The sequence below is a fragment of the Neomonachus schauinslandi genome, chromosome 6 (assembly GCF_002201575.2).
Source record: "Neomonachus schauinslandi chromosome 6, ASM220157v2, whole genome shotgun sequence".
NCBI lineage: Eukaryota > Metazoa > Chordata > Mammalia > Carnivora > Phocidae > Neomonachus > Neomonachus schauinslandi.
The window spans coordinates 139,201,320-139,216,056 of record NC_058408.1 but is presented as its reverse complement, the minus strand read 5'-3'; the positions used below and the strand labels follow the sequence as shown (position 1 = coordinate 139,216,056).

The window sequence follows — 14,737 nt, the reverse complement described above, 5'->3', positions numbered from 1 at the left end:
AGGATCCTATGTAATCAGAAGACACACTACAGCAAATGAAGTACAGGAAAGAGCCCATAACCATGGGATCCACTGGACCCTGTAACACACAATGTGATAAACCTTTCGAGAGGCACAAATGAAACACCAGGATGCAGGATACACCTTGGAATTTAGCAACTTTTAAATGGTGGTCTGTCCCCAGTAGGAAGAATATAAAAGTCCAGGTACCAAGGAATAAAAGCCACTCTTAGTGGCCTCACTTTCAGTGATACAGTTGAGTAATTTGTGCTTCTTATCCCAGAAATCTGGGCTCTGCAGGATTAGAGATCTTATTCCCCAAAGGGGAAATACTCTGGCGGGCCCCAGCAATGTCCCACTGAACTATAACCTAGAGTTAGCTTAGTTCCCAGGGTAGGGAATAGCTACCACTTAGGCACTTCAGGTTCCTTCTGTCAAGGTACCAGCAAGCAGGCAAAAGAGGAGTCACCATCTTGGCAGGGATAATTGGCCCTGACCATCAAAGGGAGGTAGGACTGCTGTTACAAAATAAGGGCAAGGGAATATGTTTGGTACACATATGATCCACTTAGGTGTCCCTTGGTATCCTCTTGCCAAGGGTAATGGTAAATGGGCAAGTTCAATACCCAGAGCAGGAGGTACATGATGACCAGGGGTTCAAATACCTAAGGGTAAGGGTCTGGGTCATGCTACCAGGTAAGTCACAGAGATCAGAAGAGGTTCCAACTGAGAGTAACGGATATTTAGAAAGAATAATGGGGGGGGGGGGGGGAGAGACATGATGAATATCAGTTGCAGCCCTGAGACCAGCTGTAGAAGCCAAAGGAATAATCTAGGTTTTCCCCAGGAAGAATGGGTCACTGGAATCCTAGAGGAGCTCTTGACAAATGTATTTGAAGTGGACTGAGTGGTTCAAAGAATGAATTGTGATGAACATGGACATGCACTGCCTAAATACACCTTCAGGAAGAACCTGTTGCCACTGCTGCTAGGCTTGCTGTCACCTAACATCATTCAGCTACGAGCCCCTGTGGAGACTGCTTTAACTACATACACAGAGCTTCCTCACCCAAGTTCCTACCTCCTAGGAGTGACTCTCATACAATGACTAATCAAGGCCTGGCTGTTTCATCCTAACAAAGAATAATACTGATGGACATTTCAGCAAGAGTTCCCTTGGGATTGGCTGCAGCTATTAAAGTCTACTTGACTTTTCCCTCTGCCCAATCCTGCTTCTTCTACCTCCTGATCACAGCTATTAATCCCAATGACCCAATTTGTACCCCAAACACTAAACTCTGTCTCAGAATTTGCTTTCCAGAGAACTCAGACTGTGGCAGGATTGTTTGTTGCCACAGTATAATCTAACCTGTACTGACGGATACAATACAATAAATGTGAGTTTCCTCTGCAGTTTCTTAAAATTGCTGGCAAATTGTTTTCATTCATAAAATTGCTTAGAAACCAGGATGCCTGGGTGGCTCAGTTGGTTAAGCATTTGCCTTTGGCTCAGGTCATGATCCCAGGGTCCTGGGATTAAGCCCCGTGTGGGGCTCCCTGCTCAGTGGGGAGTCTGCTTCTCCTTCTCCCTCTGCCCCTCTCCACTCTCATGCTCTCTCTCTCTCTCTCTCTCAAATAAATCAATAAAATTAAAAAAAATTGTTTAGGAAGAACAGAATTTAACTTGCAAGCTTATGAAAAGCTTGTGGAGGTAAGCAACTTTTGCAGATATAAACACTTTTTGATGCTTGCTGGTATTTGCCCAACATGCCAGGATTTTTCAACAGAACTAGAAGAGAAAAAGATAAGAGTGGTTGTTACAAATAGGCTTTCTATTTATCCCTTCCAATATCTTCAATAACTATAAAACAGAAGGTTGGGCTAGATAAATTCTGTAGCTGAATTTTCACATTCTTGTTCATGATTCATTATAAAACACAGATTGGTTTTCCTATAACACGTAGAAGTTATCAAATGCCTTAAAGCTCAATATTAAATTAATATAATTTATTTACATATAGTCTATTCCCATTATTACATTACAAAGTCTGTTATATTATTAATCTGACTACAATCTATAATTGTATTTCTTGCCAAGAAGACAATGTATTTCCAGAGCACTCAAGTCATTATCACTTAACAAACAGTTCAAGGCTACACAAATGAGAGCAAAACCCACATGGCCTACTGACGTCAAGAAAACTGACAAAAATACCATTCCATGACAATAGAAAAACCACACAGGACTAATGACCAAACTAAAATATACTCTCTGAAATACACATTTTAAAAAACACTTACACTGCAAGGTACTAAATATTAATTTACAAACCGTACACTCAATACACATAAGATCAAGAAATTAGAGTTACCATTATCCCAAACCCAAATTTCAGCAGTCAGAATACTGTGCTGCCAGAACTATCTCCCTATGAAGGGCCACATAATTACATTAAGAACTTATGCTGAAATTTAGAGACTGGTTTATTTTATCAATGATGCATAAAATAGTGCAGGTAGAAAATGCATACTCATTGGCTAATTTTTCTATAAATATTCATATTTTTCATGAAAATATGTATCTGTGCTACTTTAAGGACAAATTTTAAAGATCCTTTTAATAATCTACTTGAAATGCAAGTTCAAAAGTCAGTCAGTATTCGTATTACTAGAAAGAACACACAGATCGTATATATATGACTCAAAACTAGATGGATATAAAGAAAAACTTCTATTAATGATTTGTATATTTTGTAAAAGAAAACCAAATTTCTGGATGTTGCCAAAATGTTTTTCTACCTGCCCCTTAAGTGATGGTGCTTCACTGGGTTTATGCCCCACTAGGTCAAACCTTCTCCTAATAGTGTAAAACGGTGCACACTTTTCCTAGGTTATCTAACCACAGCTCCACTCAGGATTTTGTCCCCTGATATTCACTCAATGAATATTTATTTAGTTTCTTACTCTCTGCCAGGAAAAGTGTGTATCACTATTCGACTCTCAATCTTAATTGATGTGATTTTATAGTTTTAACATACAATGATATTTCCTGTTGGCTTCTGTACATAGTCTTGATGTAAAAATGATATTTATAGATTCCTTGATAATGAATCATACATGAGTTCCTAGAATAACTCCTACTTGGTCATAGTTTATTATATTTTTGAAACACTGTCGAGTTCTATTTGCTAACAATTTATTTTAAATTTTTGATTCTATATTTATGACTGCCTTTCCCTGCCTTCTTCCCCTGGGGTTTTGTTAAGACATTTGAAAATTTTTCTTTCTGGGGCGCCTGGGTGGCTCAGATGGTTAAGCGTCTGCTTCGGTTCAGGTCATGATCCCAGGGTCCTGGGATCGAGTCCCGCATCGGGCTCTCTGCTCCTTGGGAGCCTGCTTCTCCCTCTGCCTCTCTCTCTCTCTCTCTGTCTCTCATGAATAAATAAATACAATCTTTAAAAAAAAAAAAAAAAGAAAATTTTTCTTTCAGTTTTACATTTTATTACAAGATCTGTATTAAGCAATTTTTGCATTCAAAACAATCTCTCAAAATGCTCGTAGATTTGTTAAGAGAAAGAGAGATTTATTGTTCATTATTCTTTCTCCTTGATTTTCTATCTTGAGACCAGTATTTTCTGATTAATTTGTGGGAGAGGGGAGGCACAATAAAATTCAAAGATACCTTAAAAATCTGATTAACTCTAAATCTACTAATAAAGCTAATTTTCTTGAGTGGCTTGCTACATTAACAAATATTATATGCCCTTTCCCCAATTAAAGATCATTCAAGTATTTTCCTGTTAAATCAGGGAAAAAATCATTATCATAGCATAGTGGTAGAATCAAAAAAAAAAAATCTGAACTTAGGCTTGGGTTCAAATTTTAAATATACCATCTTATGACCTATGTGACTTCGGGTTTAACCATGCTAAATCAGTTTCTTCCCCTATAAATGAATATAATAATACATACTAGTTAGGTGTTATTAGAGGTTATGAGGCATTATATCACAAAGCACGTGTTAAGTGCCAAGCACCACAGGAAACATTAGACAAATGCTAGTTCTCTCTTTTCTCAAAATGAAAGGTCACTTTTTCCTTTACTTATTGGCCTCTTTTTTAAAAAGAAGCTCCTATTTCTTCTATATAATGGTATATTACAGAAAGAACCCCTTGAGCAAAAAATAGAGTAAAGCTAGAAACAGTAGCTGGCTAAATGCAGTGAAAAAATGTGTGAATAATTTTAAGAGTTTTTCTGATGACAAACAGAAACAAACAGATTCTTTCAGGTGACCAGACAAGGGGTGCTGCTTTCACCAGGGAAGAACCCTAAGAATTTAACAAAGGGCATAGAGAAATATTAATTAACAAGGAAAGGAATAAAATAACCTCCAGAAAATGAAAATAATTATAAACATGAAGAGCAAGTAGGTTGGAATTTTTATAATTTTGCTGGAGTGTTCAAAAAATTAAATAATTAGATGTTTTAACTTAAATATGATTTTTAATGAAATTACATACCTTATAAAATTGTATCCATTGTACACACACACACACACACACACTCTATGGGGGTGTACAAAACATGCATGCTATGCTTCATAACTAGTCAAGTGATTTTTTAATGGTATAGTGAACTATGACTTCACTGTGTTTTAACTGTGTGGTTAACTATATATATTATTACACATTACCAATTACAATAATATTACTTCTCAAAATATGAAATTACTTTTAAGCTTTGTTTACTGAGTTTGTTTTTAAATAATCACCTACCAAGAAATTAACATCGTAAGTAAAACTGTCATGTTCAAGAAATTTATTTTAAAAACTGTTATTATTAGAGCACCTGGCTTGCTCACTTGGTAGAGCACACCTCCTGATCTCGGGGTTATGAGTTCAAACACTACATTGGAGGTAGAGCTCACTTAAAAAAAATAAAATAGGGGTGCCTGGGTGGCTCAGTTGGTTAAGTATCCAACTCTTGATTTCGACTCAGGTCATGATCTCTGGGTCCTGGGGTCGAGCCTCATGTGGGGCTCCATGCTCGGGGGAGGGGGGTCTGCTTGAGATTCTCTTCCTTTGCTCTTCCTCCTGCTTGAGTACTCTCTCTCTCTCAAATAAATAAATCTTGAAAAAAAATAAAAATTTTAAAAACTTATTATTTTGATCTGATTTGAAGTTTCAGCTTCAGTTTCAATATATCTGCTTTCTGCAAGATGTATTTCTAATATAAATCCTACTCCCTACTCTAACTCACGAAATCACATTTTCATGTTACTACTATCTTTTTGAAGAAAAAAATATATGATCACTGTATCTACGAGTTGTCCTTCATCTTGTTCGGAATTCTATACATCCTCCTAAACAGTTTGTTCAGAATTCTATACATCCCCTTAACCATTGGGCAAATTTTCTTACTGGAGAATAACGACTACCATTTGTAATTAAAAGCCTCATAATTCTACGTTAGGCCTTCCAAAAATTCTTGTAATAGCTCTTAATTAGATGACTCTGAAATATTGTCTCCAAATTCAGTTCAATCTTAAGGTATGTTTCAATTCATGACAATCTCTCATTTGTAAATGTTGAAATCCTCAAACTACCTAGTGACACTTTAGAGATATGAAAAACAACCAACCTGATACCTTTTTTCCTTCTAACGCTAGAAAACTAACTTTTATGACAATGTGTACTTTGCACAACCAAATAGTTTCAAAGTATAAATGTGTAATAACATGAGATGAACACAAGGCATGTTATTCCATTACATCTTTAGCAGAAGGTTATCTTTACCACAAAGATCATTTTAAACTTGAATAAGGTGTCATGGTGACTTTCTGAAAGCAATAATAATACCACTAACAATAACAAAAAAAAATAACAAAGTTATCTGATTTCAAGCTAGATTTACAGACAAGAGCATTAAGTAATATCATTCTATATGTTATAGTTGATTCAGTCTCATTCACCAGCCCTGGGTCTATTACCTATAGCACTTGAGTTTCTTTTTTAAAATATGGATGCTCAGTGCCTAATCTAAGAGAATCAGTTTATAAAGACCTAAGTTTTTTTCCTACAACCTTCAAAGAGGTTGCCAAGGTACAGCCATGTTAAAAAATCACTGGTATGTGCCTTCCACATCTATCATCTATAATATAACAATGAGAACTGTGAAGGCAAGGTTATATCCTCTAAGATTAACAATATTTACTATGTAAAATTTACTATGGCAATAAGATTGAAATAGTACTTTTTAGAGCAATAAGAAATTAGTATCGACACAAATATTCCTATTTATTTAAACATCATAAAACACAAAGCAATCAGCTAACTCCTCAGGTGCACTCAAGTTAAATATGCCATAAAAGTCCAAGGGTAATGTACTAAAGAGAAAAATTAGCAAGATGACCTTTTTTTCAGACCTATTTTCCAGTTGGTTCATTATGTAATGGTTGTATTTTATTCCCAAAAAATATACTCCATAAGGAAAACAATTATTTTGGAAGACATTTTCTGAAATATAAAAATACTTTTCCCAGGAAAATATTCCAACATTTGATGCCACAAACTCAAGAGAATAAAAACAGATTTGGGGGGAGAGCTTTATTGGGAACTGCACAAAAATAATCAAATGACGTAACACAGAATACTTTTATCCTATGTTGAATCATATGGTTGCTTTACGTTTTTGTTAATATTGTTAATGTTTTGTTGTTAATTGTTAATGTTATGTTAAAGTATAAAACTGTTTAAAATGTTATTCTTTCTCCCACCTGAACAATTTGCTTGAAAAATGAAACTGATATTTGCTTCTATCTTTCCACAGCATTAAGAAACATTATGAAACATAAGTGTCTGATAATTTGTTGCAAAATGAAGAACATAAAATGGACCCAACCAAACAGCAGCATGTGGTACTCAAGTGGAAAGACTACTACAAGTTTTAGGAGTCACAAAAGCTAGATGTACCAGGAATGCCGCATGGTTTGGGGCTTAAAATTCTGGAAACGAGTCTATTTACACCTTGTTACAAAACTATTAGAGAGGTTAAGATATGTGTAAAAAGCCCTTAGCATACTATCTAATCCTTAGAAACACTTAACAAATAGTAATTAGAATAATGATAATCTGATCTCTCTCTCACTCAAACTAATACCTCTAATAGTTTTCATGTAGGTAAGCTTTTTTGATACATAAACTCTAAAATATAATAATCTTGAACAATATGGAAGGAATAAAAATAATTTCCCAATATGTTAGCTACGAAATAGCTCAACATTAACTTCTTCATTAAAGTATAGAGAGTAGATGGAAACTCCTTGAAGAATCTTCTGAAAAAGTTCAAAATCTCACTTCATAGATTTTTAACAATAACAACAAATTCTACACTTTTCTAGGATTTTTATTCATAAAAGAAAAACAAAACAAAACAAAATCCCTTCATCTACCTCCAGAGAAGTAAGCTTACTGTCTCATCACCACAGCCAAAAAAGTATGTTGACAGCCCCCAGCCCAGCAATGACAATCATAAAAAGGAGCCTAGATTCAGTACGTCATTTAACTCATTTTTCAGGATCTCAGCACTAATTTATAAGCCAAGACAATCCAATTTTGATAATGAGTCATCACTTCAAATTACTAGTCCAAAAAGGCAAAGATTTAACTATTTAGTATCTAAAAATCCTAAAGGCAGTGGATTCTTTTTAATGATTAATCACAGACAGATACTCACAGTTTAGGCTCAAAAAGTATGCTTAATGTTATCACTAGGAATTTCCTTCCAAATGTGTAACAGTATAAAAACCAAAGTTCTTATTAATAGGCATAATTTTCTTTATATGCCACCACTTGAAATAATTTTTCAAAGTAGACTATGTGCCTTTATGATGTTTAAGAGCAAAAGTATACCTCTTAAATCCATTAAATGTGTTATTCTCTGGTTTCTTTTAATTTATCAGGAAGTTTCATAATAGCTTAAAATTGGCATATTACTTTACACGATCAATTAAAAGTGCTCTGAACTACAGTTAAATATATTTTAAATATCAAGTAGGCTTCATCTATAAAATGACAAAAAGAGAAGAAATATTTTCACTATAAAGGTCCACTGGGTAGCTAAATTTAGTATTTCAAAAAATACATTAATTTAGCTTTGCGCAGTGGCAGTATTGTAGCCAATGAGGTTTATCTGAGGCGCGATTATTGCTAATTGAAAACTTTTCCCAAAAAATACATTCATTTAATATTTAGAAATCGGTAGGACTACAGATAGCGTAATTAAAATTAAGCAAACTGGGTAAGGGCACTGTATTTCTGGTTCTCTGGAAAATACTCTCATTCAGTTACTTCCATTCCTAGATATGTTCTGGGTTTCCATTTTGTCCCCACATCTTATATCTTTAGCTCTACTGTCTCTATACTCCTTTCTTTACTTCTATCATCTTCCTACACCAAGTAACTATATCTGTATGTTTAATTTAAATGCATCTTTGCTCATACCCACTAATACTAAAATGCTTGCATTCCTATTTGTAATTTACGTAATTTGACAGTGCTCCATATGTCAAAACTAATATGGCAACACAACAGACTGATAAAAGTGCTCACATAGGGATACAATGTACAAAAGCCTTCAAAAGGGATGCTCGAACCTAGAATGTCTGTTCTCCTGGCCCTATACTACTAGTGTGCTGAAATTAAAATTCCATTCATAATCTGTCACTGAATTTATCTCTAAAATGACATATACACATGCTGTCAATTAATGTATTTGAGAACCTCTACATGACAAATTTCTAATAATTTCCTCTACTTTGTACAATCCTAACAGATACATACCTATGTCATATGCCAGGAAATCGGCAGAAAAACATTTTGCACCGTTACTCAAGGAAGTGTCATTATGGGTATTTCCTCCAAAAATAAGCATAGCTCCATTGATAAGAACAGCTGAATGAAGGTATCTGGCAAACCCACTTTCTTTCAAAATAGTCCTACAGGATAAAATTTAAAAATGTATTACAAAGGATAAAGAGACCTCCCTGATTTTATATATATTATATAAAGGGTCTAACTTGCATATAGAATTTTCCTTTGAACTATGAAAATAACATGCTTTATTTTTTTTAACAACTCATAAATGGCCTCTAAATTTCAGTATTTTTAAAATATTTTGAGATTCACAGTATCTTAAAATATTTTGAGGAAGCACAATATTAAACATAATTGTTCATGATTTTATAATAATTTATATTTTGAACTTTTATAAGTAGGAAACATGTGTCCTTAAAACTAGAGGACCAAAGTACCATCAGTTTTAAATACAAAAGTAAATAGAAAGTTGAATATAATAAATTTACTCTGAATTGTATTCAGTTAAAACTAATAATTCATATGGATCTCATAATACACTAAGTTTTTATTTAAATATAACATACATAAAAATGCACATAAGTCTAAAATTCAATAAATTTTCACAAGATGAACACAACTAAGTAAACAGTACTGAGATTTTTTTTTAAAAGATTACCACTGTTCTGATTCTTTTGTGGTTCCATACCAATTTTAGGATTATTTGTTTTATTTGTATTGTTGTCGGTGTACTTTATAAAATAGAATCATATTCATTTGTATGTACATTCTTTTGCTCAAGATTATTTTTGAGATAGATCCATATTGTGTAAAATCACAATGCATTTTTGAGAAACACCAAATTAATATAAATGTTTTTAATTAATTGAAGTTTAACTGAAAGTACTCACAATTATATTTCACCTTAATGTACTAATATATAATAAACTGCATTACTCAATATGAATCAATATGAATCAATACTTCTTAAGTATTCCTAAATAAAGCACTGCTACTAAAAAAGAATCAGAATGTAAACCCAGTACATATAGTATAGTGAGTAAGGTATATATAGTATATATCTCAAAAACCTACAGCAATTAATGCTTAAAGAATATGGAGCTGACTTCCGAAATAGCAAGATAAGGAGTTCCACAAACTCTATAGGGAGAGAACTATAATTGGTAAAAATTACCAAAAAAAAAAAAAAAGACATTTAAGTTCTCAGAAAAATTTAGTGAGAGCAACAAGTAAATATTTACTCAAGAATGTCTACTGAATTTCAGTAAGAACAGCAGCAGTCCATGATATTTAACACATGGTTTAGTCCCATCCTTCCCCATATCAGCATCCTCCCCAACCACACACACACAACCAGTTTAGCAAGGAGGAAGTTTAGCCCCCGGTGGGTAAAGCTAAGAACAGAGAGCTCCTTCATTCCTCAGCTCCTAGTCCAGGCCACTAACACCTAACCAGGAACAGCAGACGGCCAATACTTCTCATGGCCCCCAGTTCTGGGTGACAAAAGCTCTATTCCAGGAGAAAGCATGAGAGGTCTGAATGTTCATCCTCTACCTAGCCCCCCATTCATAGGGTATAAGCTATACGCTCAGGCCTAGCAGGCTGAGGGCCAACAAATCTTCACCCCATATCAGTCAGAGGACAGAAGTTCTATTCAAGCTGAAAAGAGCAAAGGCCACCGTCCCCATCTACTGCCTGCACAGAACACAGTGGTATCACTCCAGGAGGAACAGACTACTAACCCCACCTACAATTCCAAAGTAGTGGCACAGAGTCTCACCCCACCCCACACTCGGGAGAGGCAGGCTAAGAAAAAGAGAGCACCACAGATCTCCCAAGGGAACTGAGTTTATTTGTAACAAAAGGTGGGAAACTTCATGCCTAAGGGCACTCTCAAAAACTATGGAGGTTTCCATTGTAAGCAATTAAGTTGTAAGTTGGCAACTCCGTGAGAACAATCAGCTAAAACATAGAACACAGAGTTCACCAGAGAAAAGCAGGGAAAAAGACAGCTAATAAGAGCCCTACTAGGGTCAGAATCTCTAAGACTGGCCTCAAAGACTACCCATGAGAAAGGGTTGAAATTGAATTCAAACAGACTAAGGAGCAATTTATGCCCCAGAGCACTGTAATGCAGAGTAGTGGTGGCTAGCATGTGGTTGTAATGCAGAGTCAGATAGCTTACCAGAGAGGTCAGAGGAAAAAGTCAGAGAACCCTGCTAAAATTACCATCATCCAGGGACGATTTTGTGCATCCCCAGGCTGCTTCCTTTGAGGAACAACATCAAAGGATCCACTGGAGGAAGAGAGCAACTTCACTAAAACAGTTCAGCAAAGTTACTAAATAAATAAAATTACAACAGTTCCAGAAAAGGAGGAAAAACCGGGATCCAGAGTTGCTATAGTATGTTATCTAAAATGTCCAGTGCTCAGGGGAAATTATGGCAGGCAACGAAACAGGAAAGAGTAACCTATACACAGGGGAAAAAAAAGCAGGCAACAGAATTGCCTTGGAGAGACTCCAGATGACAGATGAAGCAAAAAAGACTTCAAAGCAGCTATTATAAATGTTCAGTCTTAAAGAAAACAGATTTAAAGAAGTAAAGGAAAATATAACAATGTCTTATCAAATATAAAACAAAAGATACAGAAATTACCAAGAAAAAGAAAATCTAGAATTCAAAAGTATAAGAGTTGAAATTTTTAAGTTTATGACAGAAGTCTAATAGTAAATTTCAGCAAGCAGAAGAAAAAAATCAGTGAAGTAGAAGATAGAAAAATAGAGATTCCCCTATCTGAAGAATAAGAGAAGAAAATGAACAAAGCCCATAAGAAATGTAGAACACCACTAACCACAACAACGTACATTTACTGAGAATACTAGTGCAGAGGGGAAAGCGGTAAAAAATTTTCAAGAAATAATGTCTGACAACTTCCTGAATTTGAGAAAAACATTAATATACACATCCAAATAGCTCAATGAACTCCAAGGAGGAAAAAACACAGAAAGAACCACATTCAGACATAAAATAGTAAAAACATTGAAGACCACGGAGAAAGAGAAAATCTTAAAAGCAGCAAGAGGAAGATTTTTTTGCATACAAGAGAACCCCAGTAGGACAAACAGCTGACTTCACATTAGAAACAATAAAGGTCAAAATGCAGTGAAATGACATATACAACGTGATGAATGAAAAAAAAATGTCAAAATACAGGGAGTGACATATGATGATGGAATAAGAGTTTTCTGACCTCATCCTCCCACATAAACAGATTTTATCAACTATGGAGAGGTAAGAGTACTTTTAGGGGAGCCCAGAAGTCCCAGGACCACTTCAAGCAAAAATTCCAAGAAGAGGAGGCTCTAGGAGGGTAAGAAGAACAATATCATATTACCACATCACCTCTCCCCCAAGGCAACACCACTCAATCCCAAGAGAAACCCCTTCGACCTACAATTACTCCCATGGGGGAAGTGAGAACATAGTGCGTATCTGGCTTCCACAGCCAAGTAGGATTATGCCCAAGAGGACCACTTCTTTCTTACCCCACCCAGAAAGATAAGATTGGCAGAGGAAGAAAAAAAGGTGTTCACAGCAACTGGGGCACAGAACTCAACAAAGACTCAACATTTCTACTAACCATCTCATGAACTCTACCAAAAGGCCCACCCATGAACTTCATAGGATACATCACCTGCAGACATACCCCAAATAGCACAAATATGACCCCAGCAATCCAGAAATCCCTCCCCCACGTAGCACCCTTGAGCTTCTGCAGATGGTTCATGAGCACACACAGATAGCTGGGTCAACTCTGTTGCATTGGTAGAAGATGCATAACCCTGAACACTTCAGGCGCTGTCCAAGGGGAAAAAAATGGGAGGTCCTCAGTACTGGACCTAGCTTTGCAGAATGGAGAAAATATAATATCCAAAATATATAAAAACTCGCAAAACTCAATAAAAAAAGGAACAATCCAATTAAACAATGGACAGATGATATGAATAGATATTTTTCCAAAGAAGACACACAGATTATCATCAGGTAAATGAAAAAGTGCTCAACATCCCTAATCATCAGGGAAATGCAAATAAAAACAAAATGAGATACCACCTCATACCTGTTAGAATGTCTATAACAGAAAAGATAAGAAATAAGAAGTGTTGCTGAAGATGTGGAGTAAAAAGAACTCTTGTACACTACTGGTGGGAAAGTAAATTGGTACAATCAATTTGGAAAATAGTATAGAGCCTACTCAAAAAATTAAAAATAGAACTACCAAGAGCAATCATACTATTCAGCAATCCCACTTCTGGGTATATGGCCAAAGGAAATGAAATCAGTATCTCAAAAATATATCTTTACTTTCACCTTCACTGAAGCATTATTCATAGTAGCCAAGATATGGAAACAACTTAAGTGTCCATCAATAGATGAATGAATAAAGAAAATGCAATATAAATATTTATGTATTTAAATATTTACCTCACTTATTCAGCTTTTTAAAAGGAAGAAATCCTGCCATTTACAACAACATAGATGAATCTGGAGAATATTATGCTAAGGGAAATAAGCCAGACACAGAAAGACAAATACTGCATGATCTCACTTATATGTGGAATCTAAAAAAGTCAAACTCAAAAAAGCAGAAAGTAAAATGGTGGTTTGCAAGGGCTGAGAATGGGCGAAAAGGTGAGATGTAGGTCAAAGCATAAAAATTTCAGTTATGCAGGATAAATAAGCTCTGGAGATGTAGTGTACAGCATGGTTACTACACTTGAAATTTGCTAAGATAGCATATCATAAGTATTCTCACCATACACACCAAAAAAAAATGGGAACTATGTAAGATGATGAACATGTTAACTAGTTTGACAATGGTAATCATTTCCCAATGTGTATGTGTATCAAAATATCACATATATACCTTAAATATACACAATTTTTATCTGTCAATTAAAGCTCAAGAAATCTGGGAAAAAATGTCAACCAAGAATCTTGTATTTATAAAACTATCTCTCAAAAATAAACAAGATAAAGACATTACCAGATGAATAAAAATTAATAAATTTGTTGGTGGAAGATCTGCTTTATAAGATATTAAAGGAAGTTCTTCAGTCTTAGATTAGTTATTTCAAACCAGAGTGCTAGAAAAGGCAATTATGTAATTATAAAACAAAGTATGAATGCATATTTCTTTTCCTTTCTTTTCCTAATAAATTTGAAAAACAATTATTATAAAACAACACATATATAATCGTATTGTTGGACCGATAACATATAGAAATGCGATATATTTGACAATAACAACACAAAGTAACAGATGAAAGCAAAATTCTGTTGATGTAAGATGCCAAATAGTAATACAAATCAACAGGAACAAATGAAAAAGAAGCACGCAAAAATATTCAATAACAAATTTACATAAGAATATATATTTTCTCTTTTTTCTACTCTGTCTCTTTGAGAGACAAAATTATATTGTTAGTATAATAATATATTTTTGAACTTGCAACAAATATAGATATTATATATGATTATAATAGTGCAAAGAAAGATGAAAAGGGAATAGAGTCTATAAGAGTAACATTTTTATATTTCACTGGAGTGAAGTTAGGGTAAGTGAAGTATATTCTAGTAAGTTAAAATATAGATGATAAGCCCTAGAACCAACACTAAAGAAGTAACTAAAATGACTGTATTTTTTTAAAAACTATTAAAGCATTAAAATGTTACACTAGAAAATATTTACTTAATGCAAAAAGAGCAATAAAAAAGAGTAACAAAAAGCATTATCTACAATAACAAATGAGATATTTAAAAAGGTGTAAAATGGCAGACAAATTCAACTATATCAAAAAT

The 14,737-nt window shown here is 34.5% G+C and overlaps 1 protein-coding gene and 1 pseudogene across 1 annotated transcript in view; one reads left to right on the top strand and one right to left on the bottom strand.

The window, feature by feature from the left end:
* ATRNL1 (attractin like 1) overlaps positions 1-14,737 on the bottom strand; it is an 814,868-nt gene that overhangs the window by 674,767 nt on the left and 125,364 nt on the right. Inside the window, exon 10 of the mRNA XM_021699729.1 lies at positions 8,841-8,995. Within this exon, the coding sequence (XP_021555404.1) occupies positions 8,841-8,995 (155 nt within the window). The remainder of the gene's footprint in view (positions 1-8,840; positions 8,996-14,737) is intronic.
* LOC123325265 lies at positions 8,151-8,271 on the top strand (annotated as a pseudogene).